This window comes from Silurus meridionalis, chromosome 24, assembly GCF_014805685.1.
Source record: "Silurus meridionalis isolate SWU-2019-XX chromosome 24, ASM1480568v1, whole genome shotgun sequence".
Classification (NCBI taxonomy): Eukaryota; Metazoa; Chordata; class Actinopteri; order Siluriformes; family Siluridae; genus Silurus; species Silurus meridionalis.
This window is the reverse complement of record NC_060907.1, coordinates 8248553-8270494: the sequence shown is the minus strand read 5'-3', so window position 1 is coordinate 8270494 and position 21942 is coordinate 8248553. Positions and strand designations below refer to the sequence as shown.

The 21942-nt window shown below is 38.2% G+C and overlaps 1 protein-coding gene across 1 annotated transcript; it reads right to left on the bottom strand.

The window, feature by feature from the left end:
• Positions 1–15030: 15030 nt before the first annotated feature.
• Positions 15031–20418, bottom strand: inab (internexin neuronal intermediate filament protein, alpha b). The gene is made up of 3 exons (XM_046837218.1): positions 19084–20418; positions 18265–18389; positions 15031–18022 (listed from the first exon to the last, which is right to left on the bottom strand). Exons 1-3 carry the CDS (start codon positions 20131–20133, stop codon positions 17800–17802), a joined length of 1398 nt encoding a protein of 465 aa, XP_046693174.1. The 5' UTR covers positions 20134–20418; the 3' UTR covers positions 15031–17799.
• Positions 20419–21942: the final 1524 nt, after the last annotated feature.

The following is a 21942-nucleotide window of genomic DNA, read 5'->3' as shown; positions in this document are numbered from 1 at the left end:
TAATAACCAAAAGCAAAAATTAGCAAAAAAAAAATCACCTTAATTTTTTCAATTCTCTAAAGAATTTGTTCCCACTGAATCCTTGGATTTCTTTTGGAGATTCCTTATATAGTCTTTTGTTGTTGTATTAAATCCACCTTAAAATGTTATAATGCTTTTCTCCTCACCACATCAGCTCAAAACAGGCCAGGAATTGTTCCTTTGACCCAACAACAACTAATATTCACCACCAGAACTCCAGAGACTGTAGTGTGTGAAATCAGATGAGCAGACTCTGAAATTACAGTTTTTGCATCTGGCACAAGAACCATGTCACTGAGATTACAATTCCCCCCATTATGATGTTTACATCGACTCAGGATCTTTATAAATCAACATTTACATTTACATTTGTGGCATTTAGCAGACACACTTGTCCTTAGCGATGTACAAAAGTGCTATACTTTTATGTATTTTTTCTAATTCATCTGAACCATAAGCAACGACCCTTTGAGTGCCCGTATACTTGTCTTCATCGATCGTGATTGAATCTGTATTGCATCATGCTGGGATTTTAACCGCATGCATTTACACCTGTATTCTATTGGATAGGGTTCTGGTTGGCAGATGGTTGTCCAAAGGCTACAATGCCTTCACACCCTGTTTTCAGCGAGTCATTTTATGTGTCTTGTGCAAACATGTACTCAGTAAAGGATGTGAATGAATAAAAGATGAGTGAATGAATCACGTATTTCGGTGTATCGACTGTATCTGCTAATCTGACAAACTAAGTAAATACAAAACACACCAAAAATTTATATTTTTACCAGATTAGATTTTGTGGTTTTTTTTGACTGAGATAGAAGTCTTTCAGCTCAGGGAGAACGAGTTGCTCTTATTGCCACATCAATCATATAACTTTGACTAGAGATGTGATTTATCTATTACTTGTTTGTGGAGCAAATGTGTGTGTGTGTGTGTGTGTGTGTGTGTGTGTGTGTGTGTGTGGAGGGGTTGGGAGTCCTCAATCAAAACTAATCTTTACACCTGACTCAAGGTTGAAATGACAGTGTTCACTGAATCAGAATCAGAACCATCTTTATTGGTAAGTATCATGGGTTGCGTTTGTGTTTAGAAACACTTACTTCAGGTTTCAGCAGACCAGCCAACACCCTGACACCTCTATTGCAGCAAATGATGTACAAATTGGCTAAGGATCCGTGTGTGTGTGTGTGTGTGTGTGTGTGTGTGTGTGTGTGTGTGTGTGTGTGTGTATGTGTGTGTGTGTGTAAGATTGCACATGCGTGTCTATGTACCTAGAGGATGCGACACAGGAGTAATAAAGGGCAGTGCAGCAGTGCCCCACCCATCTTCTCTGCAGTAGGGTGATGTATGCAGTGCGTGTGTGTGTGTGTGTGTGTGTGTGTGTGTGTGTGTGTGTGTGTGTGTGTATGTGTGTGTGTGTGTGTGTGTAAGATTGCACATGCGTGTCTATGTACCTAGAGGATGCGACACAGGAGTAATAAAGGGCAGTGAAAGGTTTAAGAATTTTACTGGTTTAAGATTGCAGTGTACTGGTGGTCTGGTAGAACTCTGCCTCTAAATATTAGGTGAGCTGACTATTTTTATTTCTGTTTTTGGTTTAGATTGTAGTGTTTAATTTAGTCCACCAGGTTTAATTCCATTTTGAAGGTGTATATATTTACAGTATAAATATGTTTACCGCCAAATAATAACCAAAAGCAAAAATTAGCAAAAAAATCACCTTAATTTTTTCAATTCTCTAAAGAATTTGTTCCCACTGAATCCTTGGATTTCTTTTGGAGATTCCTTATATAGTCTTTTGTTGTTGTATTAAATCCACCTTAAAATGTTATAATGCTTTTCTCCTCACCACATCAGCTCAAAACAGGCCAGGAATTGTTCCTTTGACCCAACAACAACTAATATTCACCACCAGAACTCCAGAGACTGTAGTGTGTGAAATCAGATGAGCAGACTCTGAAATTACAGTTTTTGCATCTGGCACAAGAACCATGTCACTGAGATTACAATTCCCCCCATTATGATGTTTACATCGACTCAGGATCTTTATAAATCAACATTTACATTTACATTTGTGGCATTTAGCAGACACACTTGTCCTTAGCGATGTACAAAAGTGCTATACTTTTATGTATTTTTTCTAATTCATCTGAACCATAAGCAACGACCCTTTGAGTGCCCGTATACTTGTCTTCATCGATCGTGATTGAATCTGTATTGCATCATGCTGGGATTTTAACCGCATGCATTTACACCTGTATTCTATTGGATAGGGTTCTGGTTGGCAGATGGTTGTCCAAAGGTTACAATGCCTTCACACCCTGTTTTCAGCGAGTCATTTTATGTGTCTTGTGCAAACATGTACTCAGTAAAGGATGTGAATGAATAAAAGATGAGTGAATGAATCACGATTTCGTGTATCGACTGTATCTGCTAATCTGACAAACTAAGTAAATACAAAACACACCAAAATTTATATTTTTACCAGATTAGATTTTGTGGTTTTTGACTGAGATAGAAGTCTTTCAGCTCAGGGAGAACGAGTTGCTCTTATTGCCACATCAATCATATAACTTTGACTAGAGATGTGATTTATCTATTACTTGTTTGTGGAGCAAATGTGTGTGTGTGTGTGTGTGTGTGTGTGTGTGTGTGTGTGTGTGTGTGTGTGTGTGTGTGTGTGTGTATGTGTGTGTGTGTGTAAGATTGCACATGCGTGTCTATGTACCTAGAGGATGCGACACAGGAGTAATAAAGGGCAGTGCAGCAGTGCCCCACCCATCTTCTCTGCAGTAGGGTGATGTATGCAGTGCGTGTGTGTGTGTGTGTGTGTGTGTGTGTGTGTGTGTGTGTGTGTGTGTGTATGTGTGTGTGTGTGTGTGTGTAAGATTGCACATGCGTGTCTATGTACCTAGAGGATGCGACACAGGAGTAATAAAGGGCAGTGCAGCAGTGCCCCACCCATCTTCTCTGCAGTAGGGTGATGTATGCAGTGCGTATGTGTGTGTGTGTGTGTGTGTGTGTGTGTGTGTGTGTGTGTGTGTGTGTGTGTGTGAGAGAGAAGGAGAGACAGAAAGAGAGAGAGCGAGAGAGAGAGAGAGAGAGAGAGAGAGAGAGAGAGAGAGAGAACTAGGCCTGTGACTTCAACAGCAGGAGCTGCATGAGGTGTGATACTTTCACACTTTTAGCTCTCTCAGCTTCTGTTTTCATACTTCATAGCTTCACTATTTAAATTTATATTGGACTTGCGCTATTCATTTTTGATTTCATAGATTTATTTACATTCTAATTTATTTTTAATACATTTTTTAATTTTCATGTCATAATGTGCTTATTTTGTCTTTATATTCCATCAGTTGAACATAAATTTAACAAGATTTTTTTTAAACAGAAACGTTGCAATGCTTTATTCTGTGTGTTGTTGACTAAAGAAATGTACTTTAAAGTCGGTGACACTGTGCTATCATATGATCTTTAATCAAAACCAGAGGGCACTGGGTTAGGCAGCCATTCTCTATGATTTATTAAGCAGAAACATAACTAAATGTTTAGGTGTATATTTATAGTAATGTTTGTGGAAAAAACAACACAATTTCATTATAAGATTAAGGGTTTCCACATTACAACAACCTCAGAAATTGGGTTTCTCAATTTTGACAGAAAGTGGTCATTTAATGAAAGTAAAGCTCTGACAATAGCCTGCCTATAAGGTTAATGCTGGTCAAAGTCATGTGTTAACAGTTTTTATACATTTTTTTTTTACATTTATTGGAAAACACTTAAGTGTCAGTGATTTGTAATATTTGGTTAAGAAGATACTAACTATGGAAAATTTGATAAATTCAAGAGTTTCTTGGCATATGTGCAGGAAACAGTCTGTTACATAACTGAATGAATTTCTTATTATTCTGCAAATCCTTCCAGAAACCTCTGACAAATTTTAGACAGGGAATTGTGCTTTTTGGTTCATCTGTACCCACATATGGTGCATACGGTTTATCTTATTAACTTAGTATAAGTGAAAACAGGAACTAACTTGTCCACCACATTGAATGCAACTAGAAATATTTAAAAATACAATGTGTCATTAAATAATTCAGTATACATTGGCAAAATGATATGATAAACAATATCAGGATGTACTGATATAGCTTCATGTTTTGTTCATCATCATTGATCATTGTTTTTGTTTAGTTTTTTCTATAATGCTATTTAAATGCTATGCGTAACACAGCAGCTCTAAACTACCACCAACTTGTCAAGCCATGTCTAAGCATTAAATATTGTTTGTACACTTTCGAACATGTGCAATTTATTTAATGTCCTGTGAATAGATTTTGTGTTGTTTTGTGAAGCACCTTGGTCCTAGAGAAAAATGTACTGTTCTGTATATGGTTGAAATGACAATAAAAGCCACTTGACTTATTGAAGTGCAGCTATTTTATTATATTTTGCAGCAGTTTTGAGAAACAATATTCCCAGAATAGTTCATTATATTATTACAAATAGTGCACCTAAATTTAGTGTCCAGCAATACATAGTAATTTGACATTTAAGTACAACAAAGCACAGATTTCCTTTGATGAATAAATGTAAATAGAAAAAGTCATTAAATGACAAATTAAGCCAATGAGAAAATGATGGTGAAAAATACAGAACCGGAGCTACCTATATGAATGTTTCAGATGAATAACATTAAAAATCTATTAAAATTTTATAGTACTTAAAAAACAGACTTTATTTGTCTGTCCCACTTACAGGCTATAAAAAATGTAAGTTGTACAACAGCTTTCACTGAACCCTAATGCAATTTATTCTGCATTTCCACAAACCATGAAGTTACAATATACAATATAGAGAGCAAGAAAAGCTTATAGTAGCATATTAGAATAGTTTAAAAAGTGCAATAATAATTTTACCACTAAAGACCACTGTGTTTGAGAATGAGACAATGGAAGCAGGTAAATTTAGCTGAAATTAGAGCATTGTTTCTGATTAACATGATGCCTCAAGCACTGCTGTGGAGCTTCAATTATTTTCTGGCGATTTGAATGATTAGATACATTGTTTATTCAATCAAAATTAAAAAGTATTTATTTATTTGCATGCTTGTTTGTTTGTTTTATGGTGAACCTATAACAGATTTTCAACAATTTTTGTTGTAATTTCTTACAAAAATTTATACAAACAAAAACATGCACTGTTATGCACTGTTCATGATTCAAAAATTTTTTTCAGCTCTTTCTTTATTTAAATTTTCTTTACTCAAAGTTTGTTCAATTCTTCTGAGAATCAGAATGAATCGAAGTCATGACCAGAATGTATTTTACACCCCAAACCATTAGTCATGCATTTGCTAATTCAATACTAATTCTAATTTAATTATTAAATAAAAAATTTAGCCATTTTAATTGTTCTATTGTTCTATTGCCTACATTAACAATGCATGCTTCCTTAATACAGTGCTGAATTATTTGTGTTTTTAGTGGTGATATATATATATATATATATATATATATATATATATATATATATATATATATATATATATATATATATAAAACAGCCTATACAGGAGCTAGTGAACAACAGAATGATTTCAGAGAGCAAAAACATCCATGCTTCAAGAATCAGCAAGTCAGAGTGTATATGCAGTTGGGTCTCAAAGGGGAGTGGGGGGTTGTTTTCCTGAACCAAAATAATTAGTCTCGCCTGAATAGAAAGATTGTTACGCCTATCATTTGGTCTTGCCAGAAAGCCTTTGCTTTACCACAGTGCTGATAAGGAATTACAGTAACAGATCTCAATTCACAATCTGACAATCTGACAAAGTAAAACACTCTGATACTGTATAGTTCTAGAAATATGGCTTTGTGAGAACTACATTTGGGTCCCTATTAGTTTTTCCTGTTTCTGATTGAGGAATAAAAATCCATTTTAATATCTTTCTCTCCAGAAGAGTCTTATGTGTGTAGATGAAAGACACTGTGTTTGGTGTTTGTGTGCCTGTGTGTGTGTGTGTGTGTGTGTGTGTGTGTGTGTGTGTGTGTGTGTGTGTGTGTGTGTGTGTGTGTGTGTGTGTGTGTGTGTGTGAGGGAGAGGTTGGGGGTGGGTGGGGGTGAAGTGCCTGTGTGTTATCCTCTTGTGAATTTTCAACACAGTGCTGACTCTTATTTGTTGTATATTGCATCATCAAAGTTGATCTCCATTAGAACACTAAAATAATTTTCTTAGGTGTTTTCCTCATTCTCAATCAATTGGATTATTTCCTTCTCAAGGGCAAAGCAATGTAATGAAGCCCAGATTCACACATTACAGTGGATTTGCATTATGCATTTCTGTAAACCAGTTTGGAATAGTATAATATTGGGTAGCGGACACACACACAATACACACACAGACTGAAATAAATAGTCTCTTTAGCTGCATGGTGACAGCCCTACCAACAAACTCAACCATTAGCTTAGCTGCTGTAACCGATGCTAAATAAACTTAGATGAGCAGGACAGCATGCCCGTTTGTTCAAGGAGAGGTCCACCCTCAGGCCGACCCCTTCGATCTGGGCTTAAAGTGGCAACGCTCTGCTTTTAGGCTTCATGATGCTCGGCCTGCCGGGCTGGGTCTGCACCCACCGAGCAGCCGCCAGAGAGTGGCGAGGAAAGTACAGCTGAAACGCCACTGACTGCGTTTTCGACTCCTGAAACCTGTCGACGACCACCCATACCACGTCACCGAACAGGCCATAAGTAGCTATCGGGGCATTTAGCAGGAAAACCTTGTCCCTGTCAGGAATCTCCAACAGGGTGAGCCACAGATGCCTTTCTGTGGCCACTAAAGCTGACGTAGAGCGACCAATGGCCTGCGCCATTTCATTGGTGGCTCTAAGGGTTAGGTCGGCAGCACAACGAAACTCTTTAATATCGTCAGACACAGAGTTGATTTGCTCATCCAACTCTCTCAGCAGGTCGGCCTGGTATGCCTGCAACACACTCATCGTGCTAGCTAGTGTCTCTTCAACCCTGGACATCTCCCCAAAGCCGCATTACTTAAACCCTACTATATTTGCATATAGCGAGTGCAGGATTGAATCAATCCAATTGATTGTTTTTTACCTTACCATCTCAGGGAGTTTTTTCTTGCCACTGTCACCAATGGCTCATTTATTAGCGATAAACTTATAAGGATAAACCTTATAGTGAGTGGATATATAGGCACTAACATATGATTTTATTTGATATTTTTGTAACCTATTTATCTCTGTAAAGCTGCTTTGGGCCAATGTCCATTATTAAAAGTGCTGTACAAATAAAACTGAACTGAATTGAATTGAATCAGTTGCTTTTCATCTTCATCTTATGAGCTTTCAGACAAGTCAAACATTATATTCCTAAAAATGATCTTTCTCCATGTCCCCATATCTATTTATGATGTCACCAGCACCATTTTTAACTAGGAAGTTGAATTTTGAAATGATGAACACAGACACATGGAATGATGCACACACTGATTTGTGTTTTGTGTATTTGTCCTACACTGTCTTGTGTTGTCTTGCACTGTTTGTCTTGCACTGTTTGTTGCACACAATGCACTTTTTTTCTGTTATGTAGCGTTATGATGTTTAATGTAGCACCAGGGTTATGGAAGAACTTTGTTTCATTTCACTGTGCACTGTGTAGTCAGCTATAAATGGTTGAAATGACAATAAAAGCTTCTTGACTTTATTTGACTTCACTGAACCATCCCACTGCAGGTATACTAAATATAGGTATTCTCAGCAAATCACATTTGGATCTAAATGTTGTATAATCATGCTTAACTTAAGCTCACCAGTTCCACATTTCACACTTTCTCAGTGAGAAAGCTCACAGTCAGCTGTCAGTTAGTCATGTAATTTCCCTGGGGGAAGATATGTAATGTGTGTGTACATAATCAATTATCAGTTTACAGCTAAAGTCCAGCTGAAGGATTCACCAATTGTAAAAGCAAAAAATAAATAAATAAACATATACTATAATAGATTTTTGTTCAAAACTACTCATTTGGATTATTGATCTCTATGAAACTTCTTGAAGACTAGTTGGGGCCTTTTCCCTAGGGTCTTGTGCAGAAAATGGGCTGGGAGAATTTTAAAGGAAGTTCCACTAGATTTTGCAGTGTGCAGGTGGGGATTTGTACTTGTTCACCTGCCGGGGTGTTAGCAGGTTTGGGTGCCGGAGTGGGTGGGGGTGCCTGTGGTGTGGGGTTTGGGGAAGACAGTCTGGAAAGAAGTCATGTGTGGCTGGAGAAGTGGGAAGTCCCAGTGCTTTTGTTCATATAGGGTTTATCCTGTAGAATATACCTTATATGCACCCTATATCTGAAATGTTGTTTAATTTTACTGTTCACTGTATATAAATAAATAAATAAATAAATAAATATATATATATATATATATATATATATATATATATATATATATATATATATATATATATATATATATATATATGTGTGTATGTGTGTGTGTGTGTGTGTATGTATGTATATATATTGAAATGAAAATTAAATTACTAGATTTTACATGACTTGACTTAAAATGATTGCAACCTCTTCTTTTGTTCTTCTCTCTTCTAGGAGTTATTGATTTAAGGATTTTGTGGTTTCCCAAACATTCTGTAGTGGTTTTGTGGGCATGCTTCTCACACACGCACACACACACACACACACACACACACACACACACACACACACACACATTGTTTGTTCTCAGGGTAAAACCAGATGCCAGGAGTCTGCATTTAGAGGACTATAGCTATAATTTGAGTGTAACAGTAACTTGTTTGTGCGTGAGTACTTGAAATAAACTTACCTTATGCATTCCAACTTCATAATCTCTTTCTCCCTTTTTAAAGATGCTCTGGGACAATATCCATTTGTAAAATGCTGAAATATTGAATTGAAGGTCACCTTACACCCTGCATACAGTCTGCTCAGATTCCTTCCCTCTGACAGGCGATACAAACTGATCAAAACAACCACTGCCAGACTCTAATACTCCTTTTTTCTTTAATTAAGAAAAGGTATTGCATTATTAAGCTACAGTACCTCATATGAATACTTATAAAAATGTTTCTGTGTGTGTTTGTCAAGTCAAGTCAAGTTTATTTCTATAGATAAATAGATAGATAGATACAACTGTAACTGTAACACAGCAACGAAATGCAGTTTGGCATCTACCAGAAGTGCAAAATGTAGCAGCCGTGCAAAAGTGCAGATAAATATCTAGCATATTTACAGCAAGTGGTATATATGAAAGCATATACAGTGAATAAATATAAAGGCTATTTTGGTGTTTAGGCTTTTATGAAAGCATATACAGTGAAAAAATATAAAGGCTATTAGAGTGCAGAGATATGTGGACATACAGGAGTAGTGAATAAATATAAAGGCGTACAGTAAATAAATGTAAAGGTTCAGAAATGGTTCTAAGGCTATGGCATTGAAGAGGAATGTGCAGAAGTGAAAGGTTACAAGATCACAAGATTATGGCATTTAAGGAGTTAGCAAGCTGAATAAACAGTCTACTATATATATAAAAAATATAGATATAAATATAGATACACATACATTATATACACATAAATGAATGTAAAATGTTGGGCAGAATGTACAGTAATGATATAAAGATACATATAGATAAAAATAGTGCAGATGTAATGAGGAGTAAAAAAGATATACTATGTAATATGTACATGTATAGTACAGAGGTTATATACAGTCTTTTATTTTGTAGTGATTTAGCGGTGTAGTGTAGAGTTCAGTAGTGTGATGGTGGATGGAAATAAGCTGTCCCTGAACCTGCTGGTTCTGGTGCGTAAGTTCCTGTATCTCTTCTTGATGGAAGGAGGTTAAACAGTTTATGACTGGGATGTGAAGAGTCCTTGATAATGTTGTAAGCTCTGCACAGACATCTGCTGTGGTGAAGGTGTTCAATGGCAGGTGGTTGGGTGCCAGTGATGCGTTGGGCGGTTTTAACCACCCTTTTCAATGCTTTACGTTCACACATAGTGGAGCCTCCGTACTATACGGTGATGGAGTTGGTGAGGATGCTCTCAATGATGCAGCGGTAGAAACTCGTTAAAATCCCCGGGGACAGATGAGATTTCTTGAGACTTCTCAAGAAGTACAGGCGCTGTTGTGCTTTTTTTACCATAGCTGACGTGTTCTGCTGCAAGGACAGATCCTCAGAGATGTGAACTCCCAGGAACTTAAAGCTGGAGACTCGCTCTACCTCAGTCCATTGATGTTGACTGGTAGATGTCTCCTGCTGTTGGATTTCCGGAAGTCCACAATGAGCTCTTCGGTCTTTGTGGCGTTGAGGGTCAGGTTGTTGGTGGCACACCATGCTGCCAGATTACAGATCTCTTCCCTGTAGGCCGATTGTGGTGGTGTCATCTGCATACTTAATGAAGATGTTGGAGTTATACAGAGGAGCACAATCGTGGGTGAACAGGGAGTAGAGTAGTGGGCTCAGAACACAGCCCTGCGGGATGCCAGTGTTCAGAATGAGGGTTGAGGATACCTGGTTTCCCAACCTGACAGATTGCGGTCTGTTGGTGAGAAAGTCCAGAATCCATCTGCAAGTGGAGGTGCAGATACCCAGTTCACTGAGCTTAGTGATCAGTACAGTGGGGAGGACTGTATTGAACGCAGAGCTAAAGTCAATGAACAGCATTCTGATGTGTTGCTTTTATCCAGGTGGGTGAGAGATGAATGATGAGCTGTGGAAACTGCATCCTCTGTTGACCTGTTCGTGCGATAGGCAAACTGGTGTGGGTCCAGTGTAGGTGGTAGGCCCGCAGTGAGGTGATTCAGTACCAGTTTCTCAAAGCACTTCATAGCAATCGGGGTGAGTGTAACTGGGCGAAAGTCATTCAGGCATTCGGCAGCTGAGTGCTTAGGCACAGGTATGATGGTAGTGGTCTTCAGGCATGTAGGAACTGTGGCTTGGGCCAGTGACAGTTGTCAGTAAAAACCTGTGCCAGTTGTCCAGCGCATGCTCTGAGAACACGTCCCGGTATACCATCCAGGCCAGCTGCCTTGCGTGCATCCACTCTGCTAAACACTGAATAGACGTCTGTTGTTGAGAGTGAAAGTGGGCTGTAAGCAGTAGAAGAGTCCGTGGTTGGTGTAAAATGTCCTGTGCTTTGGTCACAACAGACATTGTCTCAAAGCAACTTTACAGAAATCGCCAGTCAAGGTGAATGAAGTGTATTTATTCCTGATGAGCAGTCGTGGCAACTGTGGCAAGGAAAAACTCCCTTAGATGTTATGAGGAAGAAACCTTGAGACGAACCAGACACAAAAAGGGAAACCCATCCTCATTTGGGTGACATCAAGAGTGTGATCATAAATCTTTAAACAATACAGAACACTGGAGAGTGAGAACTAACATGAGCACTGGAGTGTAAGATTATAAGTGATGTTCTTTCTACAGTCTTTTACAGTCTTTATGGTTATAAAACTAGGAGCTACTGAGCAACTCATAAAATAGCTCAACATTTTCGATCATAACAGATCCAGCACCAGCTTCTCCATGCCAGAGCCTTTAAACACTCCAGGAGGTCCAATGTCCAAACTCCACACATGAAGTGGGATCCAGCTGGCACTGGTACGTCTCTGGGTGGTACAGGATGTTCGCGAGTTCTGCATCTATTTTTTTAAAGGTCCATAATCTTCATGAGGTGGGACGTGATTGGAGCTGGCCAAACCTCAGGATGCCGTTAAATTAGCATAGCTGCTGTTTATGATATTAACAGCACACGTTGATAATGTGCATTTGATCAGATGTACTGGAGCACAAGTTTAGGATATGTGACGTATGTTATGTGTAGGCTTTGCTAAAAAGATAAGTTTTTAATCTGCACTTAAACTGGGAGTGTGTCTGAGTGTTTAGTGTTTTATAAGTAAGAAGCAGTAGTTTGTAGTTGATTCAAAACTTAACAGGAAGCCAGTGTAGGGACGATAAGATTGGGGTTATATGATCATATTTCTTTGACCATGTAAGAACTCTGGCTGCCGCATTCTGAACTAACTGAAGCTTATTTATTAATGATGCAGGACAACTAGTAGTTACAGAACATCCGTCTAAATGCAGGTTGAAATGCTGGAGCTTCTGTGTACTGTTTTTTGGGCCGATAAGCAAAATCTCCTTCTTATTAGAATTTATTAGTAGAAAGTTATGGGCCATCCAGTCTTTTAATTCAGTAATACACTCAGTTATCCGAGCCAATTGGGCTGGTGGGCTAGTGGGCTGGCTGTGTGTGTGTGTGTGTGTGTGTGTGTGTGTGTGTGTGTGTGTGTGTGTGTGTGTGTGTGTGTGTGTGTGTGTGTGTGTGTGTGTGTGTGTGTGTGTGTGTGTGTGTGAGTGTGTCTGTCTGTGTCTGTGTGTGAGTAAGAGTGCAAGTGTGTATTCTCTTGTGACTGACAGGGCACAGATGGGCTTGGCAACAGTATCCTAGGTAACAGTGTCTGGAACTCATTTAACACTTTCCTGGCTGCATGAGAGGATTTTAGAGGTGATTTCATGAACTTATGCACTTCTTTTTTTAACTCACCTTTTTCAAACACTTGAAGAATCTCTGGCAACTTTGGACTAACCACACTTGATGTTGATTTGATTGATTTGATGGCTTGAAGATAATGGTTTGGCAGCAGTTAGATTTTCACACACACAAAAATACTTCCAAATCATCATTGAATTTTCTACAGGAGCATTAAATAACAAACAAAGCTTAGGTCACCTCAGGCTCTCAGTTCTATCGAATTGATTGGACTGAATTACAGAGGACAACCACTTTAAACAAACTTAAGAAGGAAAGACCAAGATCCTCTGCAAGCATCTTTAAACTTATTAAGATTTAAAAGTTACAAGAAAAAAAATTACAAGAAAAATTACAAGAAAAGGTTATTCTTTCATCTGAGATTTCATCAAATGTTAATTGTAAAAGTGCCAATCATTTTCCAATAGATATTAAGTGGACAGTATTGTGGTCTCTCACCTCCATGTTTCCTGGTTTGTTCCAAAGCTTTGGGTATGTGGATTTCACTCAGATTCTTTGGTTTCCTCTCCAACTCCCAGAAACATGCAAAGTAATGGATTGGCAACACTAAATTACCCCTTGGTGTGAACGGGTGCTGCGTAATGCACTGAAGTCCTTTACAAGGTGTATCTATTGTCCCAACATACTTAGTGTTCCTGGGATTGGCTATAGATCCACCGACTCTAGATAACTACAATTATTAGAAAATATTTAATGGTGTTATTCATTTTCAAATTGTAGCAATTGTAGCAAGTAGCAATATAGAAAAGACGCCATTTTATTTAAAATTAAATTTTTACATGCTTGAAAACGCTACTATTCTGCTGATACAGCTAGATTATTATATTGCGGACATGCGCCATCTTTCAACACGTTGTTACGCATAAAAAGCATATTAAACAGCTAGTGTAATAAAACATAATTGCATGAACAATCCTGCATGCACTTTGCCAAAGCAACATCTCCAAACCAGAAGATTATATTTTATCCAGTGCCGGTCGTGTAGTTTTTCTCTGCTTTGACGAATGAATCTCTGTCACAATCATGGTTGTGTGGTCTAGACTGTGAATTTGCAGGGTGTTTCCCCACACCAGTCATCAGTGAGAGGAGATTTTCAGATCTGTTAGATGAAATCAGGTAGGAGGAAGATTTAAACATATTAACTGAACAAAAGAAAAACATGCCAGTGCCATGCTGAGCAGCTGTGGGTCGTGTGTGTGTGTGTGTGTGTGTGTGTGTGTGTGTGTGTGTGTGTGTCTACATGGAATGCTCCCTGCAGCTTGGTAGCACTGCAGGGGTATAAATCTTTGACGAAATGCGCAACCCCAGCACTCCCACAAGATGTGCGTGTGTGTGTGTGTGTGTGCATGCGTGTGTGCGCATGTTTTATGTGCCATTATGTGTTGTCACTGGTACTGAGTAAAAGGAGGTCAGCCTGTTCCATTGTATTTCCTTTAATTTAAGTCCCGTATGAAAGGAAATTTTTTGTTAATTGTTATTTATTTTGCTTGTGTTCTGTCTTTATAAGATGATATACAGATGTTGAGAAAAACCTGATGGCTCTTTTATGCCGGAGGCTTTTTTAGGTTTGTGTTCACTTGTTCCTTAGAGAGAAAAGAAAATCAATACAAATTTCTTCTGACTGATTACCTTTTATTTTGTGTCAAAATATTTTCCTACAGGATGACCTGACCTCATTCACAGAGCAGTAGGGCTCAGATATCATCAGATCTCAATCAAACTGATTAACTATGGGGGATATTCAAGTAATCTCTTGAAAAAATCTCTTAAAGTAATCTCATGTGTGTGCGTGTGTGTATGTGTGTGTGTGTGTGTGTGTGTGTGTGTGTGTGTGTGTGTGAATACCTTATAAACTCTTCGTATTTTCATAACCAATTCACCCAATCCATCTTTTTTATTTCTTAATTCTTAATTCTTCAAATCCCACCCAGAAATTAGTTGATGACTTACGTTCATAAAATGCCTTTTTGAAAATAATAATAATAATAATAATAATAATAACATTATCTATCCTTACCTTAATTAGTAAGGCATTACTCTGATTTTATACTTATATATATCAAAGATGTTTAGGTAAATTTTGTTGTGTTTTGCGCTTTTGTTTTAATGTGTATTGATTGTAATTATATATCTATATATATATATATATATATATATATATATATATATATATATATATATATATATATATATATATATATATACATACATACATACATACATACATACATATATATATATATATATATATATATATATATATATATATATATATATATATACATACATACATACATACATATATAGTTTCTAAATTTCTTTCTAATAGCTAAACACAGCTAAATACTACCATGTATATGTAATGTATTTGGTTTTTGAAAATGCACACAGATATACAGCAATATGGACTTCATAATGCTAAGTCTTTATTGGTCAACTTGTGATACAGCAGTAAGATAAAGGATAAAGACAAGAGTGCATAATCTACATTCAGTTCCTACAGACATCATTTAATAGGTTATTCATTGTAGCATTGGAGTATCTAATGAGACAACGATCAACAGAGCGCACATTCTTAGCAGTAACAACACATGAACCCACACACTGATAGTTTCAGCAAGCTGCTGGTGATTTAAGGCAATTTGATAACCTAAAGCATTAAGTAGCGTCGACTTGTGCCTTTTGTATTCGTTAAAGAACGTTCACTGGATTTTGTGTCGGTTGTGTTTTACAGCTAAAGCGTGTTGCAAAGCTTTCTAATTATTAACCTTTAGCTAAAGCTTTCTTCTTCCTATTTTCATATGTGCAGACACCTAAAGGTGAAAAGTTTCATTTATGTTTAGGACCAAAAACTCTAATGTGCAGCTTTGGAGACCTACAAAAAGTACTTTACTGCTTTTCCCCTGTGCTAACACACTTGTTCTGGCTTGTCAGCTCATTATCAGATGTTTAATTGGTTAAATAATGTGAATTAGCACACCAACAGAAGGCCCCCAGGCAAAAAGGGAAGGACAAAATTTAGTACTGGCCAGAACCTATTTTATAATCTTTAACTTTTTATTGGGGATTATTCCAAATGCAAACTATCCTGCTATAACATGCTGTAGTACAGTTGAATTGATCACAGTGAAGAGTGCAGTAAGTCAGGCCTATAGTGCCTTGAGGCAAGTGGTGTCACGACCTGGCAGTGATCAAGCAGATTAAGAAAAAGAAAATCACGCAAGCACTGATTATTAGTTAAATAATGCAAAATAATACTTACAGGAAGCTTTGCTTTGTGCCTCAGTGTTAATTCTACATGTGAACCTACAGTACTGAAAGGTTATAACATTATAGATTTAGTCTGAACCATTCCTTATAAGTTACATTCCATCGGTAACAGAATGTAAGGTTTTTGAGAATTACCTGCCTTTTTTTTTTTTTTGTTGTTGTGCATTGTTGTTGATTGTGGATGACGATACGTTTGTGCATATGTGTAACATTTGTGCTCAAACAAGGTCTTTAACCTGTGCTACATTTGTGCTAATTTTAAATAGGTTTGTCCTTTACTTCAAATGCAAGGCCTTACTTTCTCCATTCCTGTTTTTACCAATTTATCTCCTCAGTTTATTCACCTGCCAATTCCCACCCGTTCCATGTCTCATGACAGCTACCAACCAGGAAGCATAAAAGCTAACACATGAGGCACTGAGACATGTAAAGCTATCCAACTATTTCTTTTTTTCTTCATCACAGGGCAGCATATCACACTCAGAGCAAAACGTTGTTTGAACTTTTCTACATACACAAGGTCACAGAGGTCTATGATTGGCTAGAATTACTGTAATTGACAGAGAGAAAAAAAGTATGAAAAATTTGTATTTGCTTCATAAACCTGGTTTAAGTGTCATTCTAATACATCTATAACCCGAAAATTGATGATAAGAAAAAAGTGTTACTATCACGCATACCAAGCAGCATTGTACAATAATTAGCAGATACAGTCTACTGGGATTCAAAGCATGAGTGATATAGCAGGATAAATGACTTAGGAAAAGAACTGAATGGCAATAATGAATTTCTGGATGGCCCATGTACACTCGACATGCAAACAAGGATTAAATATCATGCATTAATATCAGCTGCTGCTTGCACTCAACTCAGTTTGAAGCAGGGAAAAGTCAGATTGGCACCATGATAAGTCTTGGAGAGGAATTTCGTGCTTTGGCAATATATTTGAAGAAAGTAAGATTTGACCTTGAGCATGTGCGTTTCGAGCAAGATCGTAAATCAAATGCAGCTGATGATAGAAAGAGAAGTGTGACTGAGTAATTGGATGTGCATAACAAAATATATAAAAGTAAAAAAAAATTTACCTTATATGAGACATGTATCACAGGGGTCAGCACCAAGTGGACTGATTTCACTTTCAGAAAGTCTATTTTTGGCTTCTGAAGCAAGCGACGGTTGCAATTGTCCAATTACACACGTCAATTGTTTCTCTAAAGACAGCTTATTGAGGAAGTTAAGACATTTCACATGACTCAAAATGACTGAACGATGAAGGCATTTGTTCAAAACAGATGTGTCTTACAGTATCTGCTCTGAGTCTGTGCCTCTACTCAAAAGTGGAAACAAATGTGGAAGAAAGCATACCCAATTTGGATTTATGTTTTTCATGAATTAATCAAATGACAAAGATCACCTTCCACACATTTGAATGACATACTCCTGGCTTACAGCAAAAGAAAATGTAGAGAAATCAGATGGGACCAGTAGTGTGCTGTTTTTTGTATAATAACACTAAATATTGTAGCGAAATTTTTCAGAACTGATTATAATGCAGTCCTGAATGCATTGTGCATATTCACACAAATGCAAATACGCTTTCTGGAATGTAATGAACATAGCCTGTGTTAGTGCACTTCAGGGTTTTTTAAGACAACACCTATGCAGAACAACGCAGACCTGACCAGCTAACAAGTGATGAGAGTAGAAGAGGAAAAGAGATGTCTGTGCCTAAAGAGTGTGCAGATCTATCTGAAGGGGACAGAGGCCCTGTTGCTAAGAGTGATGTAGCTGTAGTGGAAAGAAAGTGAGAGCTTATACAGAGATACACTGGATTCCTCTCTGAGACATTCTTAGTGAACGAGACTAGTGGGAAAGGGGGATAAAATAAGGAGTGAGATGAGGCTTAGTTCTTGGAGGTGACAACTTCAGTCTCTCCAGAATCACCCTTCTTGGAAGCAGAGTTGTCAGACCCTCCGATTGGTTTGTCCTCATCCTCTACTCTTTCTTTCTTGGAGATCTTGGTAGAGGTGGGGTAGATACGGCTCTGGTAGTTGAAGCTTGGGATGCTGGAGATGGGGTAGGTGATGCCTGTGCTTAGGCGGGTCTCCTCACCTTCCAGAAGTTTCCTAAGATGACAAAAAGGAAAAAAAAGAGGATTGTTGGGAGAAAAGTGTTTCAGTAACATGTGAAAGAAAGGTAAATGTCAAATAAAGAATAAACAAATTCAAAGGAATATATATATATATATATATATATATATATATATATATATATATATATATATATATATATATATATATATATACACACACACACACACACACACACACACACACACACACACACACACAGAGTTTTTTTTATTAACCTGTAAGCAGCAATCTCAATATCCAGGGCCATCTTGACATTCAAAAGGTCCTGGTATTCCCTCAAGTGACGAGCCATCTCGCTCTTAGTGTTCCTTAGCTCGTTTTCCAGCTCACCAATTGCGTCCTGATGTGGACAAAAAATAAATACAAAATTAAATATAAATATTACAAAATGAATATTATGAATTCTGAAGCTGTATCATGTTTATTCCCAGTTGTACAATTTTAAAGGTTGGATACACTGCCAAAAGCCTTTAGAGAGAGGTAAATTTTAATTTGGGTGGGGCACATTAACCCCTTACATACCCAGAATCCCTGAGCAGGTCATGGCGTACAATTTTCACCCTCACGAACCCAATTTCACTGATGTTAGTGAATTTTCTTAGAAATTTCTAAGAGTTTCCATGGAATGTGCTTTAGAAATAATAATAAAATAATAAACATGATCATTGGCATATATTTATGTACTAGTTAAAGTGGATACTAAAACAGACACCATTTTTATTAAGCATTAAATAAGTAAACGCAGTGCATGTTATATATGTGGAATTGCAGAAGAATACATTAGAAATATTTATTGTAATAATGTTGAGATTAAATGTGATATAGATTTGGGTAGGTTTGGTTATGATAGGTTGGGTTGCTTTCAGGACCATGGACAGAAATCGTTTCTTTATAGATTATTAATTTCCCTCTCTTATTTAAAGACTTGTGTAGGTGTTTGAGAATCATCAAAAATATTACATTTACCTTTAAATTTTTGAATTATTATTTTTTTATTAGGATTTAATATAAAGATGCAAAAAGTCATAACTAACCTGAAATCCGACGACCTCGTGGTTGTGCCGGTCCTCCATTTCGCGGATCTGCCTTTCCAGGGACTCGTTGGTCCCACGCAGGCTCTCGATCTCGATGGTCCTGGACTGGAGTTGACGCCTGAATTCGTTGACCTCTTCTCGGCTGGCGCGAATCGCTTCGCTGCTGCGGCTCGCCTGCTCGTTCAGGTCGGCAAACTTGGAGCGGTACCACTCCTCGGCAGACTGCAGATTTTTTGAGGCAAGAGACTCATACTGTGCGCGAATCTCCTTGAGAGCGGAGGTCAGGTCGGGCTTGGCCACCTCGACCTCCACGGACACCTGTGAAGCCTGGATGACGCTGGTGAGCTCGGCTACCTCTTCGTCGTGCACCTTGCGCAGGAAGCCGATCTCATCCAGCAGAGACTCGACTTTCCTCTCCAAGTCGAGGCGCGCCAAAGACGCGTCGTCCACATCCTTGCGGAAAGCCTGCAGCGTGCGCTCGGCCTCGTCGCGCCGGCGCGCCTCCTCATCGCAGCGCTCATGCGCCTTGTGCAGTTCCTCCTCGGCTGCGTCGCGCTCCAGCGCGGCGCGCTCGCGCTCGGCACACACCTGCTCCAGTTGCGCACGCAGCTCCCGGATCTCCTGTTGGTAGAGGTCGGCGAGACGCGACGGCTCTGCGTGACGCTGACGCAGTGCCCCCAGCTCGGCCTCCAGCGCCTTGTTCTGCTGCTCCACGTGGCGCACTTTCTCGATGAAGGTGGCGAAGCGGTCGTTCAAGCCCTGCATCTGCTCCTTCTCGTTGGTGCGAACAATCTTAAGCTCGTTGCTGAGTGCGGTGCTCTGTGAGAAGTCAAACGCGTCCATCCCCATCGGAGAGGCCGACAACGGGAAGCCGGTGCGCCCGGCGCGCTTATAGGAGCCCACACTTGAGCCGGTGGTCCTGGACATAGACACAGACCGGTATCCACTTCGGGGGGCGCTCATTCTGGACGGTGAGGTCGAGAAACGAGGAGACTCCCCAAAAATCTTCCTGTAGGATGAAGAGGAATAGGCTTCGGATCCGTAGCTCATTTTGGGATTTGAGAATGACAGGATCAGAACCCAGTCTGCAGAGTCTCCCCCCCTTTTTTATAGCAAGCAGCAGGACCGTCCCAATCGATGTCACCTGCCTATAGGCTGAATCTTCACACCCAGCTTTTTTCCCTGATGAAGATGTTTCAGTGGGAATCACGCCAAAATACAAGCGATTTTAACTTTTTTGACGAGTTTTTGCTTGGTATGGTCGCGCGTTTGAGTCGCTTTAGGAAGACCAGGGGAGCAGGGAGGCAGGATGGAACTGTCCGTTTTGGCGCAGTGCTGATGTCAGCAGCAAGAGGAAAAATCCTCATCGTTTCTCTCTCTTTGTCGTGTTCATGAAGAACCTCCATGCAACACACCCACCACAAAATACAATTTAATGAAAAGATGTAGCAGACTATCCTAAGAAATCTAGACATTGTCAAGATGTCCAAAAAGCATAAAAAAAAGCAGCATTCTGCAAAAATGTATTGTGTATCAAATATAACTGCATAGATAATACATCAAATAGTTTTGTTTTTGGTATTAGATCATGAACATGATTATGATCATGAACATTATACATTAGTAATAATTAGACTGTAACTCAAATGGTATTTTTTTGGGGCACTTTGTGTTGGGAAATCATATTTAGGGTAGATGTTTTTTTGTAGCAACTAGGTGAGTAATACGCAGTACAGTATAATCCTAAATTTAGACATCATCTGCCAAAGTAGTGATGTCATCGTCTGGGCTGGAGAAAGTGTGACTGTAGAACACTGCTTCCCTCTGTCGGTGATCCGATGCAATGCACATGCTGATCCTAAACAACCCCAGCCCAGTTGTAGTGTCAAATTGACTGCCTGTTTTAATACTTAATACTAATTAATAGCTAATACACGTTTTATATATATATATATATATATATATATATATATATATATATATATATATATATATATATATATATATACTATAATGTATGAGCTTTAAAATCAATAATACATTGATTTAGAATAGTAATTAATGATTGTTGTTGTATTTTAATAAACAATGGGAACGTGTGAGACGTGAAGTGACATAACCACGCCTAATTGCTACCTAAGTCTCGCCCATCACCACGTATCTATCTCTTCTGTCTTCTGTCAGGTATTATGTTATGTATACAATACTTTAGAAACAACATAGGAGAAAAACCTGATAGAAAAGTAGAATTTTGTTAAATGACATACTTGTTGTACATACTCGAGTTTTATAAATCTGCCTTTGAGACTAAATGTTTTGTAAACCCTACTAGAAAATCAATTCTGTTAAATATTTCCTATGTCCTCAATTATTTTTCCAGTCTTCTGTCACTTATGATTTCTATTACAATAATTACTTTATGCTTATAAAGTTGCTTTGACAGTATTGCCTTTTTTAGTCATGATGTAAAATTAAATTATACTTATATGCATCTATATACCTCTATTTCTAAATAAAACATATATTTTCTATTAAATCTTAATGTAACACGGTGTCTTGATGTGACATCTAACCACGCCTCAAGCACAAACCAGTCCACGCCCTTCTACTAGCTTGTGTACTATTTCAAGATCGTATCATAAAGGTGCTTTGACGCAAACTGTTTGATATAAAAAGAACGCAATTCTACTTAACAACTCAATAAAATAATGATTACATTCTATCTATTTTTGTTAATTTAAACTTATCAAACCTGTTGTAACAAGACAAAGTGAACAAAATTGGCTACTGTTCAATTTTGTTCACTTTGTCTTGTTACAACAGGTTTACTGGCAGAGCTATTTTGTGTTTTGTGTGTTG

Excerpts from the sequence above, each read along its gene's own strand:
- inab (XM_046837218.1), bottom strand. The coding sequence starts at position 20,133 with ATGAGCTACGGATCCGAAGCCTATTCCTCTTCATCCTACAGGAAGATT. Across the intron at positions 18,390-19,083 it reads ACGAGGTCGTCGGATTTCAG|GACGCAATTGGTGAGCTGGA; the intron begins GTTAGTTATGAC and ends TGTCCACATCAG. Across the intron at positions 18,023-18,264 it reads ATTGAGATTGCTGCTTACAG|GAAACTTCTGGAAGGTGAGG; the intron begins GTTAATAAAAAA and ends TTGTCATCTTAG.